The following is a 27,879-nucleotide window of genomic DNA, read 5'->3' on the forward strand; positions in this document are numbered from 1 at the left end:
CGATTTATCCTCGGCTCTGTGTTCCTTCCGGCAGTTTAGTGTGACACTAACATGAACATCCTCTGTTAATTTCTCTCAATGTGCACACTTTTATATCATTAAAATGTGTCTTTTTTTGTTAACTGTATGTGACCTGTGCTGGCAAAATGAGTCACAATGAGCAATTTTTCAAAAATTTGTTAATTTCATTTTCACATTCTCCATTAAAGGACCTTCAAAGTTCCACTGCAATGTCTTGTAATTCCTCAGCACAATGCAATTCTACCTGGTGCTTGGGTTTGGTGGGGAGGAATGCTACAATCTAATGTGCTGTATGTTCTCTATTTTGAACTGACTACTCAATAAAAAATAACTGTTCAGAAAAAAAGTAATAGAATCAAAATAATTTTTTGTTGGAATCGGACAAAAAATGACTACACCTGTTTGAATTGGATCGAGTACACAAAGTCAATTTTGAAGTTTTCTGAAGGTTCCAAAATAAAATCACCTGCATCTTTTCATCCACTTCTTTTCTTTATAATTACTATATTAATAGTCACAATAAAGTTATTTATTTTATCTTTATTACAAATTAGAACAGATGCAAAATACGTTAATTCTATGCATATGTATTGGGATCGCGCAGTCGGAAGCACCTTTATGCGTGCACTTCGGATGACAGTCAGCACAAGAAACTAGAGGAGAAAGGGTAGGTAGCCTACTCCTCTCCGAAAATGGTTTAATTACTATTTGGAGCATTGTGACTGCTAGACAAGGGCTTAATGAACAAATTTTTGAGAAGACCTCAAATATGACTAAAATCAAATTTTTGCACTTTTTTTGAGAGTAGCTTAAAATAAGCTAGTGCACATTTAGACTTAATTCGCAAGCATGTGTCACATGTGTATTAACGATGTTTGCTTAAAATCTGGTATTTTTTATCTAAATAATTACATGATGTGGTGATTAATGTAATTTGGAGAAATTACTCAGAAAAGATAATTTAACACTGACCGGTCTGTGCAGCGCCACTACAAATCCAACGCATATGCCAATGGTTCAACGTGCCAAATGGTTCACCCAATTCGTTCAAAATGTGCATTAAGAAATAAAATGCCACTGTGGTGGCTCAGGGATGAACAGTTCTTTTGTATTTTGGTTGGCAAAATTTAGCATTTTGCCTTGATATCTTGAATTTTAGGGACATTTCATATGCTTCATCAAGCAGTAAGTTGTTGCCCTGCCTCATATTAGTCATCAATCGACTGTATGAAATGGCAGATGATCTGGGGCGTTAAATTACCAGCCCTAAAAACACTGTTATTAACTTGTAATTAACTGTAACTAATACATCATTAAAAAAGTCTAATACTCAAACTTCATTTTTTGAATCAATTACAGTGACAGTAATTTCTTAATTTATGTCAGGAGGCATGCACATTAATTGTTCTGTATTTTTGTTTGCAAAAAGCACATTTATTTTTCTTAGTAGTTTCATTTTTTTTTTTTTTGCAATACTTCAATTATTTTGCTAGTATATGTGACACTGAATTGACTCCATACACATCATGTGATTTCATACAAAATTGCCATAAATAGTTAGCTTTTTACACAATATCAGTTTTGCCTCTACACTGCAAGAATCCAAAAACTAACCTGTATTTACAATACATATTATTTTATTTATTTTTGTTGGCACCACCAGTATGTGATTTTGTTTTTCAAACTGAGAGCATTAAACTTTTACTTTCACTCACTGGACATGTCACCTCAGGCATGTTTTTCTTGGATTTTTGCTTTACTTTGAAGAAAATGTAAAATGTGTTTACTCATGCCTAATTCATAGCTGCAAAACTACATTTTGATATTTTTAGGTGTTTTTATCATCCACCAGGCAAGTACTAGTACATAAAATTGAATAGTAATTGTGAATACTGTTTAGGATGGATAGTATGTGAACTAAGATGTAGCCGGTCTCTTATCCATATTGACATCCTGTATGGCTTTCCTCAAAAGATTAGCTTGGCAATAGAGTCAGAACTTGGATGTAAATCAGGAAGGGCTAAACGTGTGTCAGCCTTTCGGATACAGGATTGCTCACAAAGCTTTTCATTAGGGTCACGGGCAGCCATACTTCTTCCAGATTAAACGCTGTCTCATACACAGTCATTTTCCCTGTCTGGCCCTCCAGCAGTTTCAAGGGAAGAGCGGCCCTGCTTTTAAATTACACTGTCAGGAACCGACACAGGCTTAATAGATGATATTTATGTAACTCTTATTGTTATCACCAAAAACACCGTATTAAAATACTCAATTTGTATAATTTTTTTAACTTGAGGATGTTTTTTTTGTCAAACTCATTTTGACACAAAACTCACATACTGTTTGTTCTGTGGAGGTGACTGATCAATCTGGCGTCATTGTTGATATGAATTTACATGTAAGGTACAAAAACATACTTTTATGAACATTTGGGTAGATTTTGAAACATATATTATGTACTGCAACATCTAAAACAAAAGTACTATTTACCACTAGAATCCTGAGATATTTACAAATCCTTTATATAGCCAAATTTAATATTTTGTACATATTTTAGGCCCTTTAACTCTACCCCCAAACCTAAACATAAGTGTCACACCTCTGGACTGTTTGTGTGTGTTTTTCTCCCCATGTGCTCCCTGTAACCCAGTTTCTCCCTTCCCCAAAGCAGGAAGGCATCAAGGCACGTTCAATCCCAAATTCGGCTTTACTTCCTGTCTTTGGAGGTACCTTCTACTGAAGGTAGATGTATCCTTTGCTGCCCCCACATATCCTGTGCATTGCATTCCATGATGGTTGAGCAAAAAAAGATGGTGTCTGAAAATTGCGTCTGGTGATCAGTTTGTGTGTAAATGTATACTTCTTTGCACTTTTGATGTTAGTTCTAACGATAAATCGGTATTATAGTAATTAATTATTAGTTTAGTTATCACAAAAACTCGTTCTTTTTTGTTGTAGCTCATTAAACCGTTATGCTGCCTCAGAAGTCTGTTTGAAATCAGTTTCATGAGATGCCTTTGTGCAAAGTCATTGCGTCATACAGCAGTGAGGCAGCAAGTCAGCTGTCTAAGTTTTCGGATGCAGCCTATGTGGTCTCAAACCTCATGTTTGTGTTTTACAGCCATTCCTAGTGTGGATTACCCCCTTGTTTTGGAAGTCTGTTTCTCCGATCCACGTATCCCTCGTTCCTTCCGACACAGAGTGTGACAATAAGCACAAAATCAACAATATACATAAAACACAAATAAAAATCTGTTTATATATATATATATATATATATATATATATATATATATATATATATATATATATATATATATATATATATATATATATATATATATATTATAAATGAATACAATACAATAAAATAATTATTTAATATATAGTAAACATAAATACACTTTAAAAAGACAAAACACACAGACAAGTTTAAAAATCAGTACCAAAGTGCAAAATGATGTAGCCGTATTTGATTTTACAATGACAGGATTACAATGCAAGAAATAACATTTAGTACGTTTATAATCAATTAATAGTGTTTAATGTGTAATTTTGATTCACATCATATTCAGAAAACTGCTGTGTCCTATGAGTAAAAGAAAGAAAAAAGGAATGATTAAATTATCAGATAAATTTTATTTGTTTTAAGATATTTAAGTGTAGTTTTAAAGTAGTTGGACTAATACCTCAAATTATATAGGTAATTGATGCTATTAGGGATTGCTGACCTGAAACTGACATTACGACACGGTGTCGAGATCCCGAAGCTTGGTGTTTCGAAACCTTGCTCCGAACATAGACAGTAAAAGAAATGGACACAGCGACCCCATTGGAACTCAATTGAGACAAGTGAAGCCCATTTTTAGTGTTTTTTAGCACTTCCGTTTCTGACACGCAGACTCAAACGAAGCTTGACGACGTCAGCAACCTGTCTGACAGATGTAAATCTTCTAAGTGGCTGTGCGTGCAAACTGTCATCGTTAATCTTGCAGAGACGGCGAGCTTGAGCGGGGAGTTCTTTGTCGTGAGTGAGCAGGAGTAAGTATTCTGATTAATTATTTTGTATAGTATTTTAAAATGTAACGCCAGTAGGCCATATTAAGTTAATTGCCTGCGAGCTTATCCTCCTGTCTGTACGATAATGCGACAGAGAGTCGAGTGGTTATGACGCAATCGTTAGCCTATTTTTACAAAAACTGTTTCTACGGGGCCATAATGTAACATAGAAGGTAATGGAGCCCTTTATACATTGTCGTGTATCTTTAGAAATAAATAATGGACAAACGGAGTCTTTAAACGCCTCAGATGTAAAGTTATATAATGAATGGGAGTCAATGGTAATGCTAACGCAAGTGAAGTTCTGCTACAAGATGGCGGCACGCAGCTGACTTCAACTTCCCTTGCCGCCTGGCTCCGAAGTGTGATACGAAACACCCACGTCCGTCACATGACTAAACTGATTCAAAGCATCGGGGCATTTCACAATTATTTCGAGACCCGAATCTGCTTTTGATCGACAGGGTCGGGAACAAACCACACAGTCGCACATTGGTCTTAACTTAATTCCAGCAAAGTATAAAAGTGGAGTTAATGCAGCAGAACCATTAATATATTTCAATAAAAATCTTTATATGTAAAAAATCCCAGGCGTTGTGTCTTGATTTCTTTTATTAATGTACATTTTTTCATGACCAAAATAACATACGCACAAAGAGTTCTTTCGGTTTTCAGAGAGATGCTACAACATATTACAAGAACAGAACAATAAAAACTTACGAAAACTTACTTTCAAATATTTATTATATTTATATACATGCTTCACCCTGGACTCGAACCTAAGGTGACACACCACTCCCCCAACCCACATAGTTGAATGATGAGCACAATAAATGTTATAATTCCTCATTTGCCTGTTCACTTAACTGATTCGTTGTCAATGCTGTTTCAGAGGAGTACCCGTAGAGACGCTTGTCGAATTGTTTCGAAGCCTCGGCACATTTGCTTCGACTGTTTCAGTGTTTCATGAAGCCTTGTTCTGCCCACCACTAGATGCTATTAGTATAAATTATCATTATTCTTTTTATACTTTTTAAATATTTATTATTATTACATGTTGTTGTATAAAATAAATTAATAAATAAATAAAAGAAAGAAAATTGTTTAAAAAAGTTTATTTTAAATATTTTTTAAATAAAGATTTTAACTATGTGGGTTGGCTTTTTAAAAAATTATTTGAACCACATAATAACTACCCAAAACACCCTACTAATGAGGTAAATGCCCTTCATTACCTTGACAATGCTTTAGAAACCATCCATAATATTGTAAGTGTGAGTTTTAAATGTGCATCCTCAAATATGTAAAAATCTAGTGTTTAAATACAATTTCAAACGTTTTCTTCATTATAATAGCAATCAGGTTTTCTTTTCATTCTTCTTTTTTAACCATTATCCCATTGTGCATTGTCTGAATTAAACTAAGACCCTAAGATCTGTGACATGACTTATGAGGTAGCCTATACAATATAAGACAATCAGTAACCCACAGTAAAGCCTTTACAAATGAATTGCTGTGGCCATGCAAAAAGAGAAAGAGAAAATTTTGACTAATTATGCAGCTGTCTATAACAGTCCACCGCTTTACCTTTTGTTTCCCTTTTTTCATGGTGAATAAAAAGCCCATAATGTGGGCTTTTAAAAGAGACAATTTAGCTGTCTCACATTTAGCAGTCACACATCAACCAGTCAATTATGAACCATCAATCATTTAAAAAGAGCACAATCATGTCTGCTTTTAGTGGAAAGAAATGCACACATACAGTGGCTCCAAAAAGTATTCAAACACCTAAGCTGCACTTAAAATTTATGAACACAAAAAGCAAAACATTCTTCAGGTTTTGGTACATGTGTCTTTTTGCTATGAAATCTTTATTAATTTTTATAAAGTAAACCTTTAAATTGTTAGGAGTATTTGAAGATTAACATTACTGGATTTAAAGAGATGCTCCACCCCAAAATGTTTTCATTAATCACTTACCCCCATGTCGTTCCAAACTCATTAAAGCTTTGCTCATCTTCAGAACACAATTGAAGATATTTTGGATGAAAACCTGGAGGCTTGAGACTGTCCCATTGACTGCCAAGTAAGTTACACTGTCAAGATCCAGAAAAATATGAAAGACATCATCAGAATAGTCCATCTGCCATCAGTGATTCAACCGTAACGTTATGAAGCGACAATAATACTTTTTGTACACAAAGAAAACAAAAAATAGTAACTTTATTCAACAATTTGTCTCCTCTGTTTCTCTCCACATCACTGTAGTACCATTTTGAAGATTATGAGCTGAACGCAGTTGCCTGCGTTCAACACGCTCTTCTGTATCAGCGGCGCCACGAGGCTACATTTTTTACGTATATATTTACACTTTGATTTTACGGGTTAGTAATGACATGGGCTAAGTGATTAATGACAAAATAATTGAGAGTGGAGTATACCCACATAGCAACATTGTGTCGGCCCAGATCCGACCCACATCTGGCACCCATTGAAAGATGATCTGGCCCACATGCAGCGTGGAATAATGGTACTTGTGTGGACCATTTCTGTTTGCCAGATTTGAGCCACAAGCAGGCCATAGCAATGCCACATGTCAGCCAAGAGTAAAGAAATTAACCAGAAATGGACCTTATCTGAGCCACAAAATCTGTGTATATATTGAATATGAAGTATGTTCAGCCTTAATAAGCCTCTTAACAAGCAAAATCACCGAAGGAAAGAAGAGAACAGAAAAAGAGATGAACAGAAACACAAGAACTACAACTGACTTCAGCCACAACCTTAGATGAAATCAATTGAAGATAGAAGACATTAAATCTCTGGAGATCTCAGCACAAACTGCATTACCAGCTTCACTTATTACTAACCAGACTGACTTTATTTCTGTTAGACATCTACAAAAGGTTTTATTGAGAATTAACAGATGTTTAACTCTAATATGTGTCACCATAACAGTGATTAGTGTTTCCATTAGTTGCGCTCTTAACTCTTATTCTGTCTTTTGTCTTTTTTTGGCTGCTGTGACGGTGTGTTTGTTAAACACATTTGCGACATCAAAGAAAGCTAAAGTGACTTGAGGACAGGTGATGGCGGTTATCTGTTGATGGTTTTATAATCATTATGAAACATTCTATGTTTCTATATCAATTTTTTTTATCTAACAATTGTTTCATTAATATATTCACATCAAAAAATGAGAACCAGCAATATTACAACAATAAGTTAGAAGATTTTAACAACCATGAAAAAGTCAATCTATGATGACTAGTGATGGCCGATTCATGAACAAATCGTTCAATTTAACCGGTTCTTCTTAGTGAACCGGTTGAACCAGTTCACCAAATCGAACTGAATCGTTTGAAACGGTTCACGTCTCCAATAAGCATAAATCCACAAATTACTTAAGCTGTTAACTTTTTTAACGTGACTGACACTCCCTCTGAGTCAGAATAAACCAATATCCCGGGGTAATCAATTTACTCAAACAGTACACTGAATGAAATGCTGTGAAAACCGAACTGAAGATGAACACCGAGCCGAGCCAGATAATGAACAAACACGCCCACTGCTGGAGCAGTTCTCGTTCTCGAGTCAAGAACCGGTTGCTTCGGTTTTCGGATCACCAGTACACTCAACCGAGAATCGTTTCTGTCGGACGCGTCCGATTTGAGAACTGATGAGTTGATTCTTGTTCTCGAGTCAAGAACCGGTTGCTTCGGTTTTCGGATCACCAGTACACTCAACTGAGAATCGTTTCTGTCGGACGCGTCCGAATTGAGAACCGATGAACTGATGATATTGCGCATGCGTGTAATTTTGTAAGTATTTTGTTAAACATCGGAAAGTTTGATAAAATAACTATATTTTATTTTGATTTTTTTTATTATTATTTTTTTTAGATTAATGTTTCCAATCTGTATATTGTATATAATATATAGGCCAAATGGGTTTTCAGGGAAGTTGGACAATAATTAAGACTCTAAAGACTCTTATGTTTAATGGGAATAAGGGATGATTTATGAGATATCTGTTATCTGCTATTTATAGTTAATGATGACATTCACAAATTGAGTTTGTAGTAAACAGAACATGAACACGAGTAGAGCAGCTGATGACACTGAACTGCAGCATGTGCCGGTTAGAGCGATTCTCGTTCTCGAGTCAAGAACCGGTTGCATCGGTTTTCGGATCATCAGCACACTCAACCGAGAATCGTTTCTGTCGGACGCGTCCGAATTGAGAACCGATGAACTGATGATACTGCGCATGCGCGATTCAGCGTGAAGCCAACTGACTCACAGCATGTCTGAACCGAAGGGATTCTTTTGGTGATTGATTCTGATTCTGTACTAGTAATGTTATGAGCGCGGGTATTTCGAGGGCTTGGATGAAGGGCAATCTGGCGAAACGTAAGTTCATTTAATAACAAATACATCGCAATGGATTATGTTTAGTAAGTGGATCATGGTTTCTGCGCTGATGACACCTAATTTATTTACTTTATATCTTCAAGACTTAAATCCTCATATGCACATTATTGCTGTTACTGTATTTAGGTGTTGTTGCAAAACTCAAATGTAAACTTTTCATGATTATGAGGTTTTAACTGACTACAGTTATGATAACTGACTTTATATATATGAATGTTTGATAGACGTGACGCCATTACGTCATCGCCAATGACGTCATTACGTCATGCGTGAAAGAACCGATGAACCGCTTTTTTCAACCGGTTAATTGAATCGAACCGTCCGAAAGAACCGGTTCGCGGAAAAGAATCAAACTTCCCATCACTAATGATGACACACACATACATCAACAGTCGGCACATGAATCTCAACAATGGTGACAATCAAATATACCTTGCTGCAATGCATGCTGGGTACTATCATAGTACAAAACTCCCAGCATGCATTTCAACATGAATAAATTATGCAGCTGAATTGTCCTATTATTTTGTTTAATTCTTAATATTTTCTTATATTTTTTGCTGTTGTTTTAGTTGTGACTTAGTAGCTTTTCAGTGAAGTTCTGAATTGATCACTTTATCTAAATATTTTTGATTGTCACCATCATCAAGATTCATGTGCTGATTGTTTATATCTGTGTGTGGCAACATAGTGTAGGTTTTTTTTTTTTTTTTTAGCTCATGTTTGTTAAAATATCTTAACTGATTGTTATAATACTGCTGGCTCTCATACGGCAGAAACACAGGGTTTGTAATATGAATGTATCATTGGAACTAGTGATGGGATTTATGGCTCTTTGAGGGGATCCGGATCTTCGCGATCCGTTCCTTTCAAAGAGCCGTTCAAAAGAATGGCTCTTTTGGCTCTTTTTAAATATTTAGTCAGTTTTAAGAAGCCAGCTTGGGAGCATCTCAGTTTATCCTGGAAATAATCACTGGGAGGTATTATGAGGTGAGATTTGTAGTCAAATAATTAAAGCTCAGATATCACACACCAATATCTGAGTTTGAATTATTCTGAAATATTGATTGTTACCTCATTTCTCATGTGTGGACTATATTCCATAGGGTTGCACAAATCCCTCTGCTTAGACAGTGACATCATTATTTTGATTTACCTTTAGTACAAAGTGTGTGTGTGTGTGTGTGTGTGTGTAAAACTACGTTGACTTATGTTATTCATACAATACCTACTCACAAATAAACATAAAAAACGAAGCCGGCTGCAATGAATTTCTGTGCAAAACAGCTTTTACTACAAACACTTCCACACAAGAACATTGTTATCACACAAGAACATTTTGATAGAAAACTATTTTTTTTTTTAAAGTAGATAAAATTAGAATAAATAAAATGGAAATGTCTACATACTACATACTATTACTACTGTAAACTTTGCAAATAGGACATCAGCCCCTTCAAGTCAATGAACAATAACAAAGTGGGCTGCAATGAATGTCTGTGGAAAACAGCTTTTAGTGAAAAATTTCTATACAAGTACAGTATCACAAAAGAACATTTTTAATGATTTTAAAATAAGTTTTAAATGAACACAAAATGCAATGTAAATGCATGCACAACTAATAACTAATATCATCACGCTATAAAGGGTTGGCCTGCGCTGGGTGCGCCCCTCCCCCTATAACTGTTCTGTCTCCTGGAGGAGCTCATTTGTATGAACACGCATAGGAAAAAAGAACGATAGAAAGAACGGCTCCTCTCCAGTCGCGACTCGGCTCCCATCGTTCATGTTTATGAGCCGTTCAAAAGAATCGGTTCGTTCGCGAACGTCACAACTCTAATTGGAACAACATAATTGTTAGATTTAAAAAAAACATCAGTGAACCAGTGTACTTCATGATGATTATAAAACCATCAACAGATAACAGCCGTCACTTGATATCATGTCAATCTAGCTTTCTTTGAAGCTGCAAATGTATTTAACAAACACACCACTACAGCCGCCAAAAAAAGACAAAATATATAATAAGAGTTAAGAGCCAAACTAACGAAAACACTAATCACTGTTATGGTGACACATATTAGAGTTAAACATCTGTTAATTCTCAATAAAAACTTTTGTAGACGTGTAACAGAAATAAAGTCAGTCTGGTTAGTAATAAGTGAAGCTGGTAAAGCTGTTTGTGGAGTTGTTTAATCCTCCTCTGGTGAGATCTCCAGAGATTTAATGTCTTATTTTATCTTCAATTGATTTCATCTAAGGTTGTGGCTGAAGTCAGTTGTAGTTCTTGTGTTTCTGCTCTTCTCTTTTTCTGTTCTCTTCTTTCCTTCAGTGATTCTGCTTGTTAACAGGCTTATTAAGGCTGAAAATACTTCATATTTAATATACACAGATTTTGTGGCTCAGATAGGGTCCAGTTCTGGTTAATTTATTTACTCTTGGCTGACATGTAGCATTGCTATGGCCTGCTTGTGGCTCAAATCTGGCAAACAGAAGCGGTCCACCCAAGTGCCATCATTCCACGCTGCATGTGGGCCAGATCATCTTTCCACGGGTGCCAGATGTGGGCTGGATCTGGGCCGACACAATGTTGCTATGTGGTACCTTTAAGCAACATCTTGTTCTTATTTTCTTTGTGTTTTGTTTCATTTTCATGGACATTTGGTGTGTTTTTCTCAGTTACCTCTCTTTCCTTTGTTCTGTTTCCCCCCAGTCCTTAGTTATCTTAGTTAGTGATTAATTATTTCACACGTTTGTCTTTGAGATCACTATCCCTGTGTATTTAGACCCCTCAGTTTGTTCAGTTCTGGTTGTAGTATTGTTTGTAGGTTGAGTGGTACAAGCTGTTGCATGGCCTTCTTATCATTTGTGGAAGTTAGTTTTGTTTAAATATATTTTTGTTATTTGAACACTATTTGGACCCTTTTTTTTCGTCATCTATTTGGTCAAACCCTGAAAAAAAAAAAAAAAAAAAGTACTGCTAATTTTCTGCCAGGGCATTATCCGTTAAGTTAATTGACATTTCCTTTAACCTTAAAATAAACAACTCAATGCAAGAAAAAAAAAAGAGAGGGAAAAATCGATATTGAAAATTCTTTCATATCAACACAGTACATTGAGCTCTGTGGGTTTTTTTATGTGTGTGTGTGTGTGTGTTGATGTTTTATTTTATGCAATAATATTAATACATACAAGTTCTCACAAAAGTTGTGCATCACTGTGGAAAATGTTGTTGCAAACTTTGTTTCTTGCTAAATTTTTTTGATTGAAGTAATATATTACTATAATACCAAATCTGCTTTTGTGCAATAGTTTGCAAGACAACGTAAATGTTTTATGAAACATTTAAATGTAATTCTTCTTCACGCAAACATTTATGATTAGATAAAAATGTATAATAAGATAATAATATTTGAAATATGCCAGTTTTTGGAGAAAATCTAACACAAAGTCTTCATGTCTTGTATGTAAAATGTAGAAAAAGGAAATGTCAGGATTTTGGAGAGTGATCTGTCAGTTCAAGAGGGGATGCTTGTCACCTTCCATTGCGAAGCGAGTGGCTGGTATCCGGACCCTTCAGTGTCCTGGGTGGTCAATGGCACCACTGTGGACAGAGACAACTACAACACCAGCAGTCTCCAGGACCCCAATGGCCTTTTCAACTCCACCAGTGTGCTTCAGATAAAAGCAGAGACAAGCAGCACAGTGGAGTGTTGGGCATCTGTGTCTGCCGCTGTAGCCCACCAAAACAGCAGTGTCAAGCTGACTGTAGGTAAGAGCTCCTCATGCAAATAAACTAATAAGCATTACAGATTTATTATTATTTTTTTTTTAATCACTAGGACCCAATTCTCAATACTTGGGTCACTTTTTTCAGAATTCTTCATACAGTGAGCACAACCACAGTCTATGGCCCAATCCCAATCCCAATTCTATTTAATACCCCTTCCCCTACCCCTCCGCCTACCCCTTCCCCTTGTCCCTTGAAACAGAGTGTCAAGGGGTAGGGGAGAAAATATTCCCCTAAGGATTGGGACACCACTGCCATGACGTCACACGCCATCATTCGTTGTCTAGCTCTTATAATACACACATATACTTGTGTGCATTAGAGCCTTTAATTATCGTTCTGTGTTAATGAGCTGCTTACTGACACACACACACACACACACACACACACACACACACACACACACATATATATATCTGAAATCGCGCAGCTCACACATCCAAGAGAAAATAAACTTGTCAACGCTGCACCACGACTTTTATTAAATACAGTTTAAATACTGAATCGCTACATTATATTATCCAGTGACGAGAGGATACAATCAGTGTTTTTAAGTAAACTCACTCTAAAAAGATAAATGCACAGACGCGAATACACGCAACTTCCATTTCTCTCTCTCTCTCTCTCTCTTTCTCTAGCGATTTCTAATTATTGGGGGGATTAGCCCCCATCAGTGTCTACGGCAGTTATGGCCCTGATCAGACATAAGCTGTCGCACTATCATGCAGTCTGTAATGATATGATGTTAACAAATATTAGCGATTTTTTTGAACACATTTCTTTGAGTAACATGACCATTAATATTAACTCACAATTTAATGTAACATAAAACAAATTATTACTTTTCATTAAAATCTTTATTTATGCCAAAAAAGCTTACATTTATGTGTCTTTTTGTTCGCTGTAGCTGCCACGTTGCCGAGATAATTCATACCCCTTCGTTTGAAGTGTGGTCTCGAAAAAAATCTTCATTTGAAGGGCTATCTGGCCCTTCCCCTTACCCCTTCCCCTCCAACCAAAGGAGAATCGAGACACCCCTACCCCTTCATGTGAACGCACGAAATGGAGGGTTAGGGGAAAGGGGAAGGGCTAAGGGGTAGAATTGGGATTGGGCCTACTGTATATGGGCTAAACTGTAGATACTGTTCCATTTACTTTCAATGACTACATCTTTCAAAAACATTAAATCTTTTCTCTCTTAGACACAAATTGCTAGAAATGTCCATGCAGATGTGTTGAGGCAAGTTGGAGCTAAACTCTGCAGGACCGAGAACTGAATTTGGAGAAACTTTAAAACATATACGGCAGTGAATTTTGTGAGAGCTTGTTTTGTAAAGTTATTTGACCAAAGGAAATGCATATAATTTTACCTGTTGTTAGTGTTTTTTAGGTGATTGTTTTATGAATGACAAAGTGTGCTTGTTGGGTGAAACCTTTGCTAGTGCTATGGAAGAATGAACTTGATTTGATTCATTTTGGTGAATCTTGAATGTGAAATTACTGCTGTGCCACTCCGTAAGGAAAATTGCATGACTAGTATGGAGAAATGTGTACTAGCAATTATTATAACAAAATTACTGCTATTTACTTTCACATTATATTCAATTCTAAAACATTAAAAATAAGCATAAAATATCAATATCAATTTCACAAAAAGCTAAAAAGATTTATTTATTTTTTACTTGATCCAATGAAATTTTAATTTAGAGATACTGTTAGATTCAATTTTGTGCATATGAATGTGCCCATTAACGTACGAATGTGTTTTGCAGTGGCACCGAAAGCTCCCCAGGACTACACAGTTGTGATCGCTGTCATAGTGTCTGTGTGTACAATCTTTCTGCTGACAGTGCTCATCCTGATCTTGTACTATAGAAAAAAACTGACAAGTAAGCCAATCCATTTTACATTTCTCTTCAAAGTTTCCTTTAAAACTCTCCTGCAAGTTATTAAACCAATGAAGGGGGAAGTTAAAGCAGTGCTTGCCATAAATTGGACCAACAGCAAGGACACGTTGTAGGTTGAGCTGTCAGCAATGAGGCAGTTTAAAGGTTTTACTGCATCACAAGTGCTTGCACAGCATTTAGGCCAATTGATAATCCGTTTCAGACAGAAAACCTGTTAACAATGTCTTTGTTTGCGAGCAAACACAAAAGCGATGAAATATGATTCTTCCTGCCATCTTTTATTTTTTCCCATCACTATGTCCACTTAGGGACACCTTACAACACACACACACACACACACACACCATGCAGCTCTTGAATTTGTTTCTGTCATCCTCTTGTTGCACCAGCTACTAAGATATCATTGTTAGTTAAGCTTGCTGTCATATGACTACCACAGCCTGAGGCTAGAACCAGAAATTTTAGTTTTTCTCTTTTCATTTACAGAATCAAGCTCTGAAAATAAAGTCAGGTAAGACATTTTTGTTCATACCATACCTGCTTTAAGGCTTTTCTGAATGCACTAACGGGACCTCTGTTAAACATACAGCAGCCAGAAAGAAAATGATCTATTAGTGACAGAAGTCTTAATCTCTCTGATTATTGCACATTTTCTGTTTTTCCAGTTCTAAACCACTAACACTGGCATGCATACAAAGACACTAATCATATCACAATACTGTTGTACTATGAACAGATAACTTTGTGTTTGAATGCTTGTTTTTGACAGAAATCGCACACACAGAGTGAATGACCTTAATGACTACAACATTATCTGTACCAAAGAACATTTGTACATTTTCAAGAAAGTGAAACAGCAGCCTTGAAACAAATCATGAAAATATTAGAGAGAAATACAGCATTTTCCACAAATTTCAAACACTGCTACAAAATTTCATGCTATATGACATTTTGCCCAGTTGCTATTTCTAGTTAATTTATGTAAAAGGTAACCTGATATCCATATCTTAATTTGCCAAAATGTGAAGTATGCAACAAAACATAATATTTACAGATACACCTTAAATTTTTTCCATCATCTTTTTAAATATATATATAAATACAATACAAATATATAAAATAATAATACACAATACAAAATAACCATATTGTTTATTGTTGCATATTGAATATTATTTTGTATACTATTTTGTGTTGTAATCATTGTGATGTATGCTGTACACTATCCAGTAAAGAGTACTCTAGTGTTCCATTTTAAACATAGCCACTGATTCTTACATTAAAATAATATTAGTAAAAATATTATTTAACATCACTATTTTTATTTTGTTAACTTGGCTTGAGAAAAAGTTTAATGTATTGCATTTGCCTTTCCAGCTCCTCTTTATGGACTGTCAATTTAAGCAGTCGTCGGAGGTCTGTTGCTGATGAAACCAGAGGAAAAGTTAACCCAGGATACCACGGCGAAGACGTAACAAGTAATGATATCATAATACAATGCAGAACAGAACACCCAGTATAATGATATGCTGAACAAAAATAAATTGAGGATTATGACTATTTTAGGTAAAATATTTTAACAGAAATGAAAACACACCAGTTAATAAGGTAACCTTGGTTCCCTGAGATAAGAGAACAAGCGTTGTGTATGGGGAACCTTTTGTTTATACAGGTACTGAAGCCTGATTTGTTCACATTATGTAGCTGTACAAACCAATGGCATTTTAGCCCAACAGAACGGAGTCGACCTCTATATAAGTCAGAATCATTGGACTAAAGGGACAGTAAATCGATTTCCGTTCAGCTTATAGCACGGTAAGTGACACAAAGCTCATTTCCTTATAGAAATTCCTTATAGGTAGATAAAACAGAAATCCTTGCCTGCAGGGCAGGGACGTCTAAATATAGAATTGATCAAAGAGGAAGGCAATGACCAGCCAGTGGTAGCACACATCTCACTTATAGAAATTCAGCTGGACCACACCCAGGAGGAGGGCATTCCTCTGGTGGAGTGGGCCCACACACTGAAAAGGCATTGCAAGCCTTCTGAGGCATAAACCAAGGCTATAGCATCTACTATCCAGCAGGAAAGTATCTGCTTCATAACCGGCAGCCCTTTACTGCGGCCTCCGAAGCAGAAAAAGAGCTGCTCTTTTTGTCGGAAAAGACCAGAGCGCTCAACATACACTCTAAGAGACCTAACTGGCCGAAGTGAATTGGGATCCTGCTCACCGTCTACAGCAGGGAGTACTAGAAGAGTAAAAATCTGGGCTCTAATCGGAGTTGAGAGCGCTTTACTCTAGGTACATAAACTTGTCTTGGCTTGAGGATGACCTTACAGTCATTAAGCCCAAATTTAAGACAGGGAGCACTGATTGACAGTCCCTGCAAATCACAGACTCACTTGAGTGACGCTTATATCATAAGGATGGCAGTCTTAAGCAACATTGGCCACAAGTGTCCTAAAAGGTCTTGGTCCAGTCTCGGAGCACCTTCATTGAAAAAGGCAAAATGTGAGCAAGAAACACGCTTCTATCGTGGAAGCGAGCTGTCTCAGTAAACAGCCTCAGCATGGGCATGGCCCAGGCAAGCAGCACACTCAAAAACTGAAGCTGTCAACGATATAGAATCATTGGTGAAAGCATTCTGTCTTGATCCATCTTAAAAGATCGAACCACTCTAAGCAGATAAGGGGTGCTGATCTTTACTTGTAGAACAGTAAAACAGAGTGAACCATGTGGGACTTGTGCTGGTGTGAATCACTTTAACCTGAAGAGGGAAGAAACAGGAGGGGTGGGGTCGCCTTCATTGAAGAAAGCAATCCGTGAGTGAAGCGGGGACAGACTCATGATTTCATAGTGAAAGCAGCCTGTCTCAGTGAGTGTAGCCTCAGTGGTGCACATTTAAAACAACATCACTAGGACATTTAGGAAGGTATATGTTTTTTTCCTCTGCTGGGCTCTTCAACGGCAGTGAGCTGTAGGCTGAGCTTCTTCCTTGTTCTTCGGCTTCGTAGTCCAGCGTTAGTGAAGAGATGATCTTTGTCATTGGAGGAGAATATTTTGATGAAATGGTGCTCCGAGCTGACTAATTTAGAGGTTGGCTCCGCCCATTCTTGTGGAGCTACACAAATGTGAACAAATCAGTCTTCAGTAGCAGTTTAAACAGGAGACTCCCCATATACAATGTGAGAGAATATTCTAAAGGGAACAGGTTTTTGGGAAATCAAATACACTACCAGCAAAAAAAGTTAAGTATTTTAAAAAAAGATTTTGCCACAAGGCTGGCTTTTAATAATGGGTATAACATTTTTTCTTATACAAATAGCTATTAAATTAGAGGTAAATGTGAAGTTTTGAAGTAGAAAGACTAAAATCATATTTTCTAGTAAAACGTACTCCAGTAATCTGGTTTATTATTGCTCTTTGATTCTGTTTTGTGTCTCCTGTGAGAAATAGGTTTTCTTAAAATATTTCTTATAAGAGATCATAAAATACGATACAAGGATTCTTGTCTTAAGTAAATTTATGTTGCTTTATTTCTACTGGGAAACTACACAAACATACACATATGATTTTTGTATCTAAGTACAGCTGGAAGAACACATTGTGCAGTGTTAGTTATATTTGCAGAATTTTAGGAAACGTGAAGTCACACACAACTGATCTTTACCCCACAGGTTCAGGACACCATGACCTCAGGAATAGAGCTGACAGCACGGTAAACATCATCAGCTCTCCACGGGTAAGGGGAGAGTGAATTACAGCCTCTGCATTATTCATGGGATATCTGACACTTCGTTCTAAAGTCTTCTGCCTCACACCTAGGGAAAATGCTGATCTCTTGATTAATGTGTGAAACAATATTAAGTCAAACAATTAAACTTTATGTAAATGATGCAAAATTACACTTAGATTTAATCCTTTTTATTTTTGAAAATAAAATTACTTTCTGTAATCATGCTGTGATTACAAACAATCAAATATTGTGTTAAAATAATTCACAATGCACATTTTTTTGCATTAATGCTAATTGTATGCTGGGTCATCGTCATGAAACAACCTTTTCATTTTAAGAATTTCATTTGAAACTGTTAAACTTTCAAGAAATCATATTTTCTCACCTCATGTCTAGGGCCATAACCCTCATTGACACTGGGGAAATCCCCATCCCAGGGTGATCAAATTTCAATAGATGCATACATTAGGTAGAGAATAAATAAATAAAAACAAGGCAATGCACAAACTGATTTTCCAGTGAAAAACCAAATATTTAAAAGTACATTGTAAAAGTATATTCTATGTTTCTCAACAGGTTCCTGATATTGTCATTTTCAGCACTCAAAATCAGAAATTGGAAGATTTTTCTAACCTCTACTCTAAGGGAGCAAAGACAGTCCGCCGAGTCACCACTGTTTGACCTCAGGGTCGACCTCACATAAACCTCCCACTGCAAGAAAGAAACAAAGGTCATATATGCTGAAAATGAAGATGCAATAGATGCAATGCCTGTTTTTTTTTTTTTTTTGTCACTTCAAAAAATGTTATGTAATTATTTTGCATTATTTTGTACTGGTGTATTTGTAAGTTATTTACAGTATTCGTATCTGTATCGGTAAAGAGAGCTGCAGTGGTGACATATTTTTGTAGGCCAACCTGGAAGTCAGCATCACCTGGTTCCCTAGGGTTTTTACATTGGCTTTTGGATTAATGCAGTAAATAAACTCTGTGACCAGCAAAAGTTTGATGTCTTGTTCATCATAATAATATTCACAAATGAATACAACTTGAGCCTAAATACAGTCGGCAGAAGCAGCTAAACATAGGAAAGAAACAAACTACACCATGTTCACATGACTCCAACAACACCACAACTGAAAAAGAGAGCGATTTATACAACAAACGCACACAATATCCTCTGAAAACGACCTAGTGAATGGCTGAGTTTACTCTTTTCAATGTGATGAAATTAAGTGACCCTGACAACCTCTGTAGTTCCATTTAGCCACTTATTAAAAGCCCATTGTCTTTAAGTTGATGGAAACCAAAGCTGATTTATGGGTTTTGGCCTACAAAAATATGTCAATTCTACAGCACATTTTTAACTGTGCAATTTTTTTTTTTTTTTTTTATTTGTGTTATAGTGCATCTTATGCATAGACAACTGCACTGTCAAGTATTGCTTGGCACTTTTAATAATAAACAAAAACAACCTTTTCCTCAGAGGGTTCAAGTTAGGGAAATTTGCCTTCATGTTTTCCCTCTCTGCTGCTCGTCAGTCATGGATGGCAACTGCTGAATAAATTAGGGTTACCCTCCGTAGATCACACAAAGTTGTCATGATATGAGAGGGTGATAACATAAGCCTTTTGTTTTTGTTTGGGTTTCCAGACCAGTGTTGTATTTCCTAGACCTGCTTGTGTTACTGAGGTTTTCATTTGCCATTCACAAGTGCTGGATTGATGTCAGGGTCAAGCAGACTGTTTCTCTGGGGTGATTTACAGAGGCCACTGCCTGCCTTTCAAACACTTCTGCGTCTCACAGGATGTCTCGATGTTCAGCACAAATATTGCAGAACAGTACTTGAGACCTGTTAGATAATACATTTGGCGTTCTTATATACATTTGTCTTTTTATCTGTAATTATTATTTTTGCAATTAATAATGAAGCGTACAATTGCTGTGTCCCAGCTTAATACCTGGAAAAAAATCTAGTTTTGTTGATAGTTTGAATTAGCTTTTATTTTTCTATTTTCAATGTCATTTTAATTTAATTTAATTAGATTTTTTACTTTGCTGAAATGTTACAATGTGTAGTTTTAGCTAATAACAGTAATCATGCTTATGAAATATATATATATGTATATATATATATATATATATTTGGAGACATTTAATCTTTTTTTTTCTTTTTGTTCTAAACATTCTATATCACAGCTGCATACAATTAATCTAAATACTAATCTTTGAGTGTAACTCAGTAACACATTTGTGTTATATCTGCCCCATATGAGATGCAGGCACTGGCTGCAATCATGTAAATGAAAACATCTAATCATCATCATAAATATTTACTCATGCATATTAGAACCCAGCCACCATATAAAGGTCTGCCTCCAAACAATGATTCAGTCTTTATGTAATTGACCTCAGCTGAATGAACCTTTTTGGAATCAGTCACGGTACTTTGAAACAATTGCAGCCTACTTTACACAGTGCGATTCTCTGCAACACTGATGAATAACTTAGCATGTCTTCTCTGTGATTGAAATGTAATCCTCTCTAATGCATCCTTACAACGGGGCATTTAAGTGCTTTCAAAGTCAGCTATGAGGCACTGTATTAAGTGACTGGCTATTAAAGGAAATTGGAGACAGGAGCCCATGACATGGTGCTGTTAGCATAATTAAGACCCAAGTAATTAGCCGATTAATGCCTCTTAAAAACTGATGAAGTGAGTGGGTAATGCAGAAAAGCTTTACATTTGAGATCTAGTGTTTCTTTTAATGTTTTTGAAGTCTGTGAACAGATCATAATCCCGTAATTATGGAAAGGTGTGAATTTAGCATAAACTATCCAGAATTGTGTCCCTTCAGGAGTAAATGTATTCACCACTTTCAGTAATTGTAACATAAATGGTTTAAAAATGTATAATTTTTGCACCCTAGTGGCACTAAATAGAAATAAAAAGTGTTTCAAACAAATTTACTGAGCTGAATTGCTGTAACCTCAACTTTGGACATGGCATCAATAAAAAACAAAAAAGTTTGATACATGCTTTTCAGGATGCTTTGATGAATAGAAAGTTCAAAAGAAACAATGTTTATTTAAATAGAAATCTTTTGTAACATTATATACAGTATGTCAATACTTTAAATAAATGAACAAATCAATAAATATTTATTTCTTAATTCACCTGTTATTGTAAAAAAAAGTGTTTTGTACCGAAGTTCTAAGCGGCCATGCATTATAATTTTTTTTCCTTTTTGTTTTCTCGTTATAACGACTTAATTTTCTCGTTATCTCGACATAACGAAAGTTTGTTTTCTCGTTATAATGACATGACAGTTTTACTGTTGCTATAGTAATGAACTCAACTTTGACAGGCATCTGATGGACAACCATGCAGGCGCTCTTACTTTAGCCTATATTTCAGCAAATTTAGCTTCGCTTAGGTAATAAGGTCTACAATACTGTATATAAATAAAGGCTGATCAATCACTGTTGATTTTTCCAGAGACAGTACAACGAACGTTTTGTTTTTGTAATTAACATGTTTAAATGGTGTGACGAGTCAGCTGCCTCCTCCCTGATTATCACCGGCACCCCGTCCTAAATCGCCGCCCTTCACCAGGCTCCCAACTGGAGTGGGTGTGTGAGAGGAGGGGCGCTGGACGAGTCAGGGCTGGCGGCGTGTGATGGGGCACACCTGAAGGAAGTGGAGCCTCATTACCGCCGCTGTTTAAAAGCCCAACGCGCCTCTCCTCAGGAGACCGGTCTCTTCCCCGTGCATGCACACTGGTGTCCTCGTGGGTCCAGGAAGGGTGCGTTGAGGGACTCCCGCGCCACCAAGACGTGAGCTGCCGGACCCGCGATCCGGATGGGAACCGCACCCGTATACACGGCCGACGGGCCAGGATGCCGGGCCGTCCATCCCCTACCAGCGCCGCGGCCGACGAGAGAGATGTGGCCGCTAGAGGAAGCCGCCGCCCCTCGCGCCCCGGACCAAGGAGGGGAGCGCGTGCGGCCGCCGGACTCCGCCCCTTACCTGGACCCTTCCTTGATGAACACTGCCCGACCTACACAAATCCCGCAGCACGACGAGGACACCAGATTCCCTGTTATTTTGGACACTTTCCCCCTTTGGCCACTTTTATTCCCTTTGTTTTTTTTATGATTTCTGTTAATAAAAGCCTCTCCGAGGCCTGACGCCACGCCCACTGTGTCTGTCTTGTGCTCCTCCCGTGACACTGGTGGAGAATGCGGGCAGGCGGAGCCTAGACAGCGCAGTTGGGAAACGTCTGGTGACGTCACTCCCTCTCGCTTGCAAACGTTCGTGAGAACCCAGACTGGGACGGAGGAAAACTGGGGACAGCCTCCCAGCCACACAAGGGGTAAGTGACTTTTCCATTGTCATTTTACCCTGTGGTTGGTTGAGGCTGTCACTAAAACCCGGTTTCTCTGTCCCTGCTCTGGTGCGCTGCGAGAGGGAGGACCGCCCGGAGAGGAAGCCCCGCCCACTCCGACCGTTTGGAGCCTGGTTGAGGATGGTAGCACTCCCGTGTGGGCGGCGCCCTGATGACGGGGATGTCGCTTGGGAGGGGGAATGTGACGAGTCAGCTGCCTCCTCCCTGATTATCACCGGCACCCCGTCCTAAATCGCCGCCCTTCACCAGGCTCCCAACTGGAGTGGGTGTGTGAGAGGAGGGGCGCTGGACGAGTCAGGGCTGGCGGCGTGTGATGGGGCACACCTGAAGGAAGTGGAGCCTCATTACCGCCGCTGTTTAAAAGCCCAACGCGCCTCTCCTCAGGAGACCGGTCTCTTCCCCGTGCATGCACACTGGTGTCCTCGTGGGTCCAGGAAGGGTGCGTTGAGGGACTCCCGCGCCACCAAGACGTGAGCTGCCGGACCCGCGATCCGGATGGGAACCGCACCCGTATACACGGCCGACGGGCCAGGATGCCGGGCCGTCCATCCCCTACCAGCGCCGCGGCCGACGAGAGAGATGTGGCCGCTAGAGGAAGCCGCCGCCCCTCGCGCCCCGGACCAAGGAGGGGAGCGCGTGCGGCCGCCGGACTCCGCCCCTTACCTGGACCCTTCCTTGATGAACACTGCCCGACCTACACAAATCCCGCAGCACGACGAGGACACCAGATTCCCTGTTATTTTGGACACTTTCCCCCTTTGGCCACTTTTATTCCCTTTGTTTTATGATTTCTGTTAATAAAAGCCTCTCCGAGGCCTGACGCCACGCCCACTGTGTCTGTCTTGTGCTCCTCCCGTGACAATGGCAACACCGTGAAATTAGAGCTGCTTGGATTAAACTCACTTTTCATTTTCCCTTTATTTGAAATAAAATTATATATAATTTGTAATTTGTAGTAGTCATTATATGATGTGGCAGATATCATGTGTGTTACAAGCTTCTGTTTGAAAAGAGCGTTCATGTGTACGTATAGTGTATGTGTGTGTGTGTAGAAAAAAAACATTACAACATTACAGAACAAAACTGAATTAAATTAGCCTATGGATTTTACATATACATCACATTTCTCATCAATATGGTTAACAATAAAGATTAGTAATAAGGAAAAGAAGCACATCAGCCTGCATCGTTAAATCCAGTCCTACTGTAGATAAACAGAATACAGTGATGTCAACCTTGGTTTTGATAAGCAGTTATTTTATGACACAGAACACGTTGGTGAAACTCATGCATCTAGCAGGAACTTAATACACAAAAAATTCATATTGATTCAAGCATTTAACATTTATGAATTAATTCAATGTCAGTAATGAAGACTGCACAAATTATAGCGATCATAAGGAAGGTCCGCGTACAGTAAAGTGGATAGTGTACAACGCCCCATCAGTTATATTGAGGTATATAGTGCCACCTGCTGGCGCAGTTTTGTAACTTCTTAGAGAAAATTAAGTCGTTATAACGAGAAAATGAACTTCGTTATGTCGAGAAAACGAACTTCATTATGTCGACAAAATTAGAAAATTAAGTCGTTATAATGAGAAAACGAACTTCGTTATGTCGAGAAAACGAGAAAATGAAGTCGTTATAACGAGAAAACAAGAAGAAAAAATATTACAATGCATGGCCGCTTAGAACTTCCGTAGTTTTGATTGTTATATAGCAAAAAAATAAACAGCATATTCAACTACACAAAAAACAGTTATGACATAAGAGTTTATTAATTTGTGGTTGTGTTAACATAAGTGTATCTTTGTTTCCCTGCAGAGCAAATGTTGCTGCAAATGACTCTTAATTGAAAATCGTTATTTCATGTTACATCTGTGATACTATAATATCTCTCATCACAATGTTCACAGCTAATTTCTTGGTTGACACTGGGATGTTCCTAGAATATATACCTTCATAACAGCAAAATAACTCGCAATTATGTAGCAGTCAACTGGAACATGCGGTACAAGAAAACCACTGGAATCCACTTTAAAGTGAAATGTCTCACCTTTGGCTTTGAAATGCTTTGAAACACAATTAAACTGGTGAGAAGTCCCCAAGACAAATGCAGGAAAAGAAAGGTGTCATGGAACAATGGCTAAAATACAATTGGTTTGGGCAATAAGCAAAATAAATTAATGATTTAATTGCTCAGCAATGATTTCATGCCATTTCATATATGTATGTTACAGCAGTTACAGCATTCACAGAAATATAAAGCGGAATAGTATAACAGCAAAACTGACAAACATAAACCCAAACTAAACTAATCCTGAAAGCAAGAGATACAACTTTTCAGGGGAAAAAAACTTATTTTCTTGCTCTGTTTTTGTTAATACCACAGTTTTTAGACATACTTTAAAGGTGATGCTATCTTATATAGAATACCTTACAGTACTCTGTAAATTCCATGATGTGTGAATATGGTAATCATTCAGTACCGTGGTATTACCATCCAGGACAGTACTTTTTTTTTTATCTCTCCACGAATCCCACACCTTTTAATTGCCACTGAAATATGTGAGGTCATCAAAACTGTTGATAGATCACCACTTAATTTAATTCAAAGTCCGTTTTGATGAATGATCATTTAGCCAAAAGCTTTGCCAGACTCCTGCTTGTCTGAGAGAAGTTTAGCAGGGGCATTTCCATATGTGCCGCTGCACCCCATCTGTCAGAGCTGGCCTCAGACAGCAAACACAAAGGCAGACGGCAGGCCAAATGCATGCTGTCACTTCAGCAAATAAGGCTCTCAACTCTTTTAGACGTCCCCTGAAATCCCCTGTCCTGATAAATGGGAGTGTGTTAGCTTTTGGCAGGCAGAGAGGCAGAAGTTGCAGCAACATAAAATTGAGCTGCGACAGCTCCTGTGGTGAATTTTGTCAGATTGCATCTCTGACACAATTTTAGGTCTGTATAATGGAGTATAATTTCACTACATATTGCATGTGTCAGCAATTAAATGTCCAATGTGTGACTGAAAGGAAAACTATTCTATCATGCATATTCAGTCTTGATAATGATTATAATTATTATTTTTTTTTAATAATTCAAACAACTCTTTGAACAATACAAATTGGGGAAGTTATGGCCTAATGGTTGGAGAGTTTGATTCCTAACCCTAAGGTTATGGGTTTGAGTCTCAGGCCAGCAATACCACAACTGAGGTGCCCCTGAGTAAGGCACTGAACCCCCATCTGCTCCCCGGGCGCCGCAGCATAAATGATGCCCACTGCTCCGCGTGTGTGTACTTTTTTAGTTTTTTCTGGGTGCGGTCGATATATCGCTCCTCGTGACGGTCACAATCGCTGTGTCACGTGTCTGGGCTTCCAGCACGCTGAGACTGCGTTCGTGGATGGCTCATGTTCTCATTGCGGGGACATGACCATCTTGGTGTTGAGATCGAGACTCGATTACCTTAAAAGGTATAGAGTCCCCTCTGCCACACCCCGTTCTAGCTCTTCTCATAAGAGGGCTACTTTGGCTGGTGGCCAGGGTGATCTGAGGGTTCCCGTGTGGGCTTCCCCAACAAGCGAACCTCCTTGGGCCACACCCCCCTCACATACGCCGCAGCCGGTTGAGTTCCCGGATGAGTTTGCTGGACCCTCTCAGGCTCCTGACATCTCATTCGGGGCTCGCGAAGAGGACCGTATGTCGATCGCCGCATCACAAGGCAGGCTTGAGTCCTCGGCAGATGAGGGTTCGGCTGCGTTGCCTCCCTCGGGAGTGCCAGCGATTCGCCTTCTCATGCCCTCTTTGCCACTTGGAGTCAGACAAGTGCCTGCACTCTGCCCCACTAAGGGACGCTATGCCTCCCATGCAGGGGCTGTCTGCTCCACCACGCTGCCCCACTGTGGGTATGCCTGTAGTCCCCTTGACCCCGCTGGTTTGGTCCCTGGGAGCCTGGCTAGAGCTCCCCAGGCCTTCCCGCTGGCTCATCCGGACGCTCAGGCTCGGCTACGCAATTCAGTTTCCCCGGCGTCCCCCCAGGTTTCGGGGTTTCCACACGACGATGGTGGGCAAAGATGCCCCTGTCATGCGTGCGGAGGTCGCGACCCTGCTGGCAAAGGGCGCGATAGAGCCGGTCCCTCCAGCCGACATGAAGTCCGGCTTTTACAGCCCTTACTTCATAGTACCCAAGAAGACAGGTGGGTTACGGCCAATCCAGGACCTGCGATGGATTGGTTTGCAGGGGCAGGCATATCAGTACAAGGTTCTCCCATTAGGGTTGGCCCTGTCTCCCCGCATCTTTACGAAGGTTGTGGAGGGAGCCCTGGCTCCTCTCAGGGAACAAGGTGTCCGTATCCTCAAGTACCTCGAAGACTGGCTGATCTTAGCTCACTCTCGAGAGCGGTTGTGTGAGCACAGGGATGTGGTGCTCAAACACCTCGCCCGACTGGGTCTTCAGGTCAACTGGGAAAAGAGCAAACTCTCCCCTGTGCAGAGGATCTCTTTTCTCGGTATGGAAATAGACTCGGTCGCGATGTTCGCGCAGCTTACAAACGAGCGTGCGCAGTCACTGCTGAAGTGCCTGAGACAATTCGAGGGCAAAAGAGCGGTTCCACTGAAACTGTTTCAGAGGCTCCTGGGGCATATGGCGTCTGCGGCGGGCTTGAACAAGAACATAAGGACAAGGTTTAAATAAAACAGGTTTAAGAACAAATTAATGTGGGCACACAACTGTTGTGAATCTTTGCGTTAGTGGATGCATTCATGAGTGAATTATTTTTTTTCTTCTTTTTTTTCCCCCCATGCTGATGCTTATGCTTTCTTCTCATCAGCATCATATCAGGAAAGGTCTCCCTGTCCTCACCGTGGAGATCTGATGTGAGTGAAGAAGATCCTTCTCTCATTCTAGAACACAAAGCAATCAACAGCTTCTCTCTAAATCTCTCTCCATCGCTGTTACTCTCTAAAGCCGGTCATACACTGTGCAATTTCTGTGCGATTTTGGCAAGGTACCAACTCACACTGTATGAGTACATTGCATGCGATGTAAAGCCAAAGCTCACGATTTTTATGTGCTCACTGTACGGTCCAATCGTCGAAATGCTATTTGACGCTCACACTATAGATAGGCGGCAAGAAAGTCGACCGGAAGTTGAAGTCGGCCGGGTGCCGCCATCTTGTAGCAGAACTTCACTTGCGTTAGCATCCCATTGACCTCCCATTCATTTTGGCGTCACTTTGACAGTGAATAACTATACATATGAGGCGTTTAAAGACTCCAGTTGTCCATCATTTATTTCTAAAGATACACGACAATGTATAAAATGCTCCATTACCTTCCATGTTACATTATGGCCCCGTAGAAACAGTTTTTGTAAAAATAGGCTAACGATTGCGTCATAACCACACGACTCTCTGTCGCATTACCGTAAAGACAGGAGGAGAAGCTCGCAGGCAATTAACTTAATATGGCGTACTGGCGTTACATTTTAAAATACTATACAAAATAATTAATCAGAATACTTA

At 38.8% G+C, this 27,879-nt stretch overlaps 1 protein-coding gene across 1 annotated transcript in view; it reads left to right on the plus strand.

Annotated features, from left to right (window-relative positions):
• Positions 1-20,982, plus strand: part of igsf5b (immunoglobulin superfamily, member 5b) — a 35,573-nt gene extending 14,591 nt beyond the window's left edge. Inside the window, exons 4-9 of the mRNA XM_052617324.1 lie at positions 11,992-12,285; positions 14,076-14,192; positions 14,697-14,721; positions 15,588-15,688; positions 17,890-17,954; positions 18,525-20,982. Of these exons, the coding sequence (XP_052473284.1) occupies positions 11,992-12,285; positions 14,076-14,192; positions 14,697-14,721; positions 15,588-15,688; positions 17,890-17,954; positions 18,525-18,629 (707 nt within the window). The 3' untranslated portion in view covers positions 18,630-20,982. The remainder of the gene's footprint in view (positions 1-11,991; positions 12,286-14,075; positions 14,193-14,696; positions 14,722-15,587; positions 15,689-17,889; positions 17,955-18,524) is intronic.
• The last annotated feature ends 6,897 nt before the right edge of the window (positions 20,983-27,879 follow it).

This window comes from Carassius gibelio, chromosome A15 (genome assembly GCF_023724105.1).
Source record: "Carassius gibelio isolate Cgi1373 ecotype wild population from Czech Republic chromosome A15, carGib1.2-hapl.c, whole genome shotgun sequence".
NCBI classification, from domain to species: domain Eukaryota; kingdom Metazoa; phylum Chordata; class Actinopteri; order Cypriniformes; family Cyprinidae; genus Carassius; species Carassius gibelio.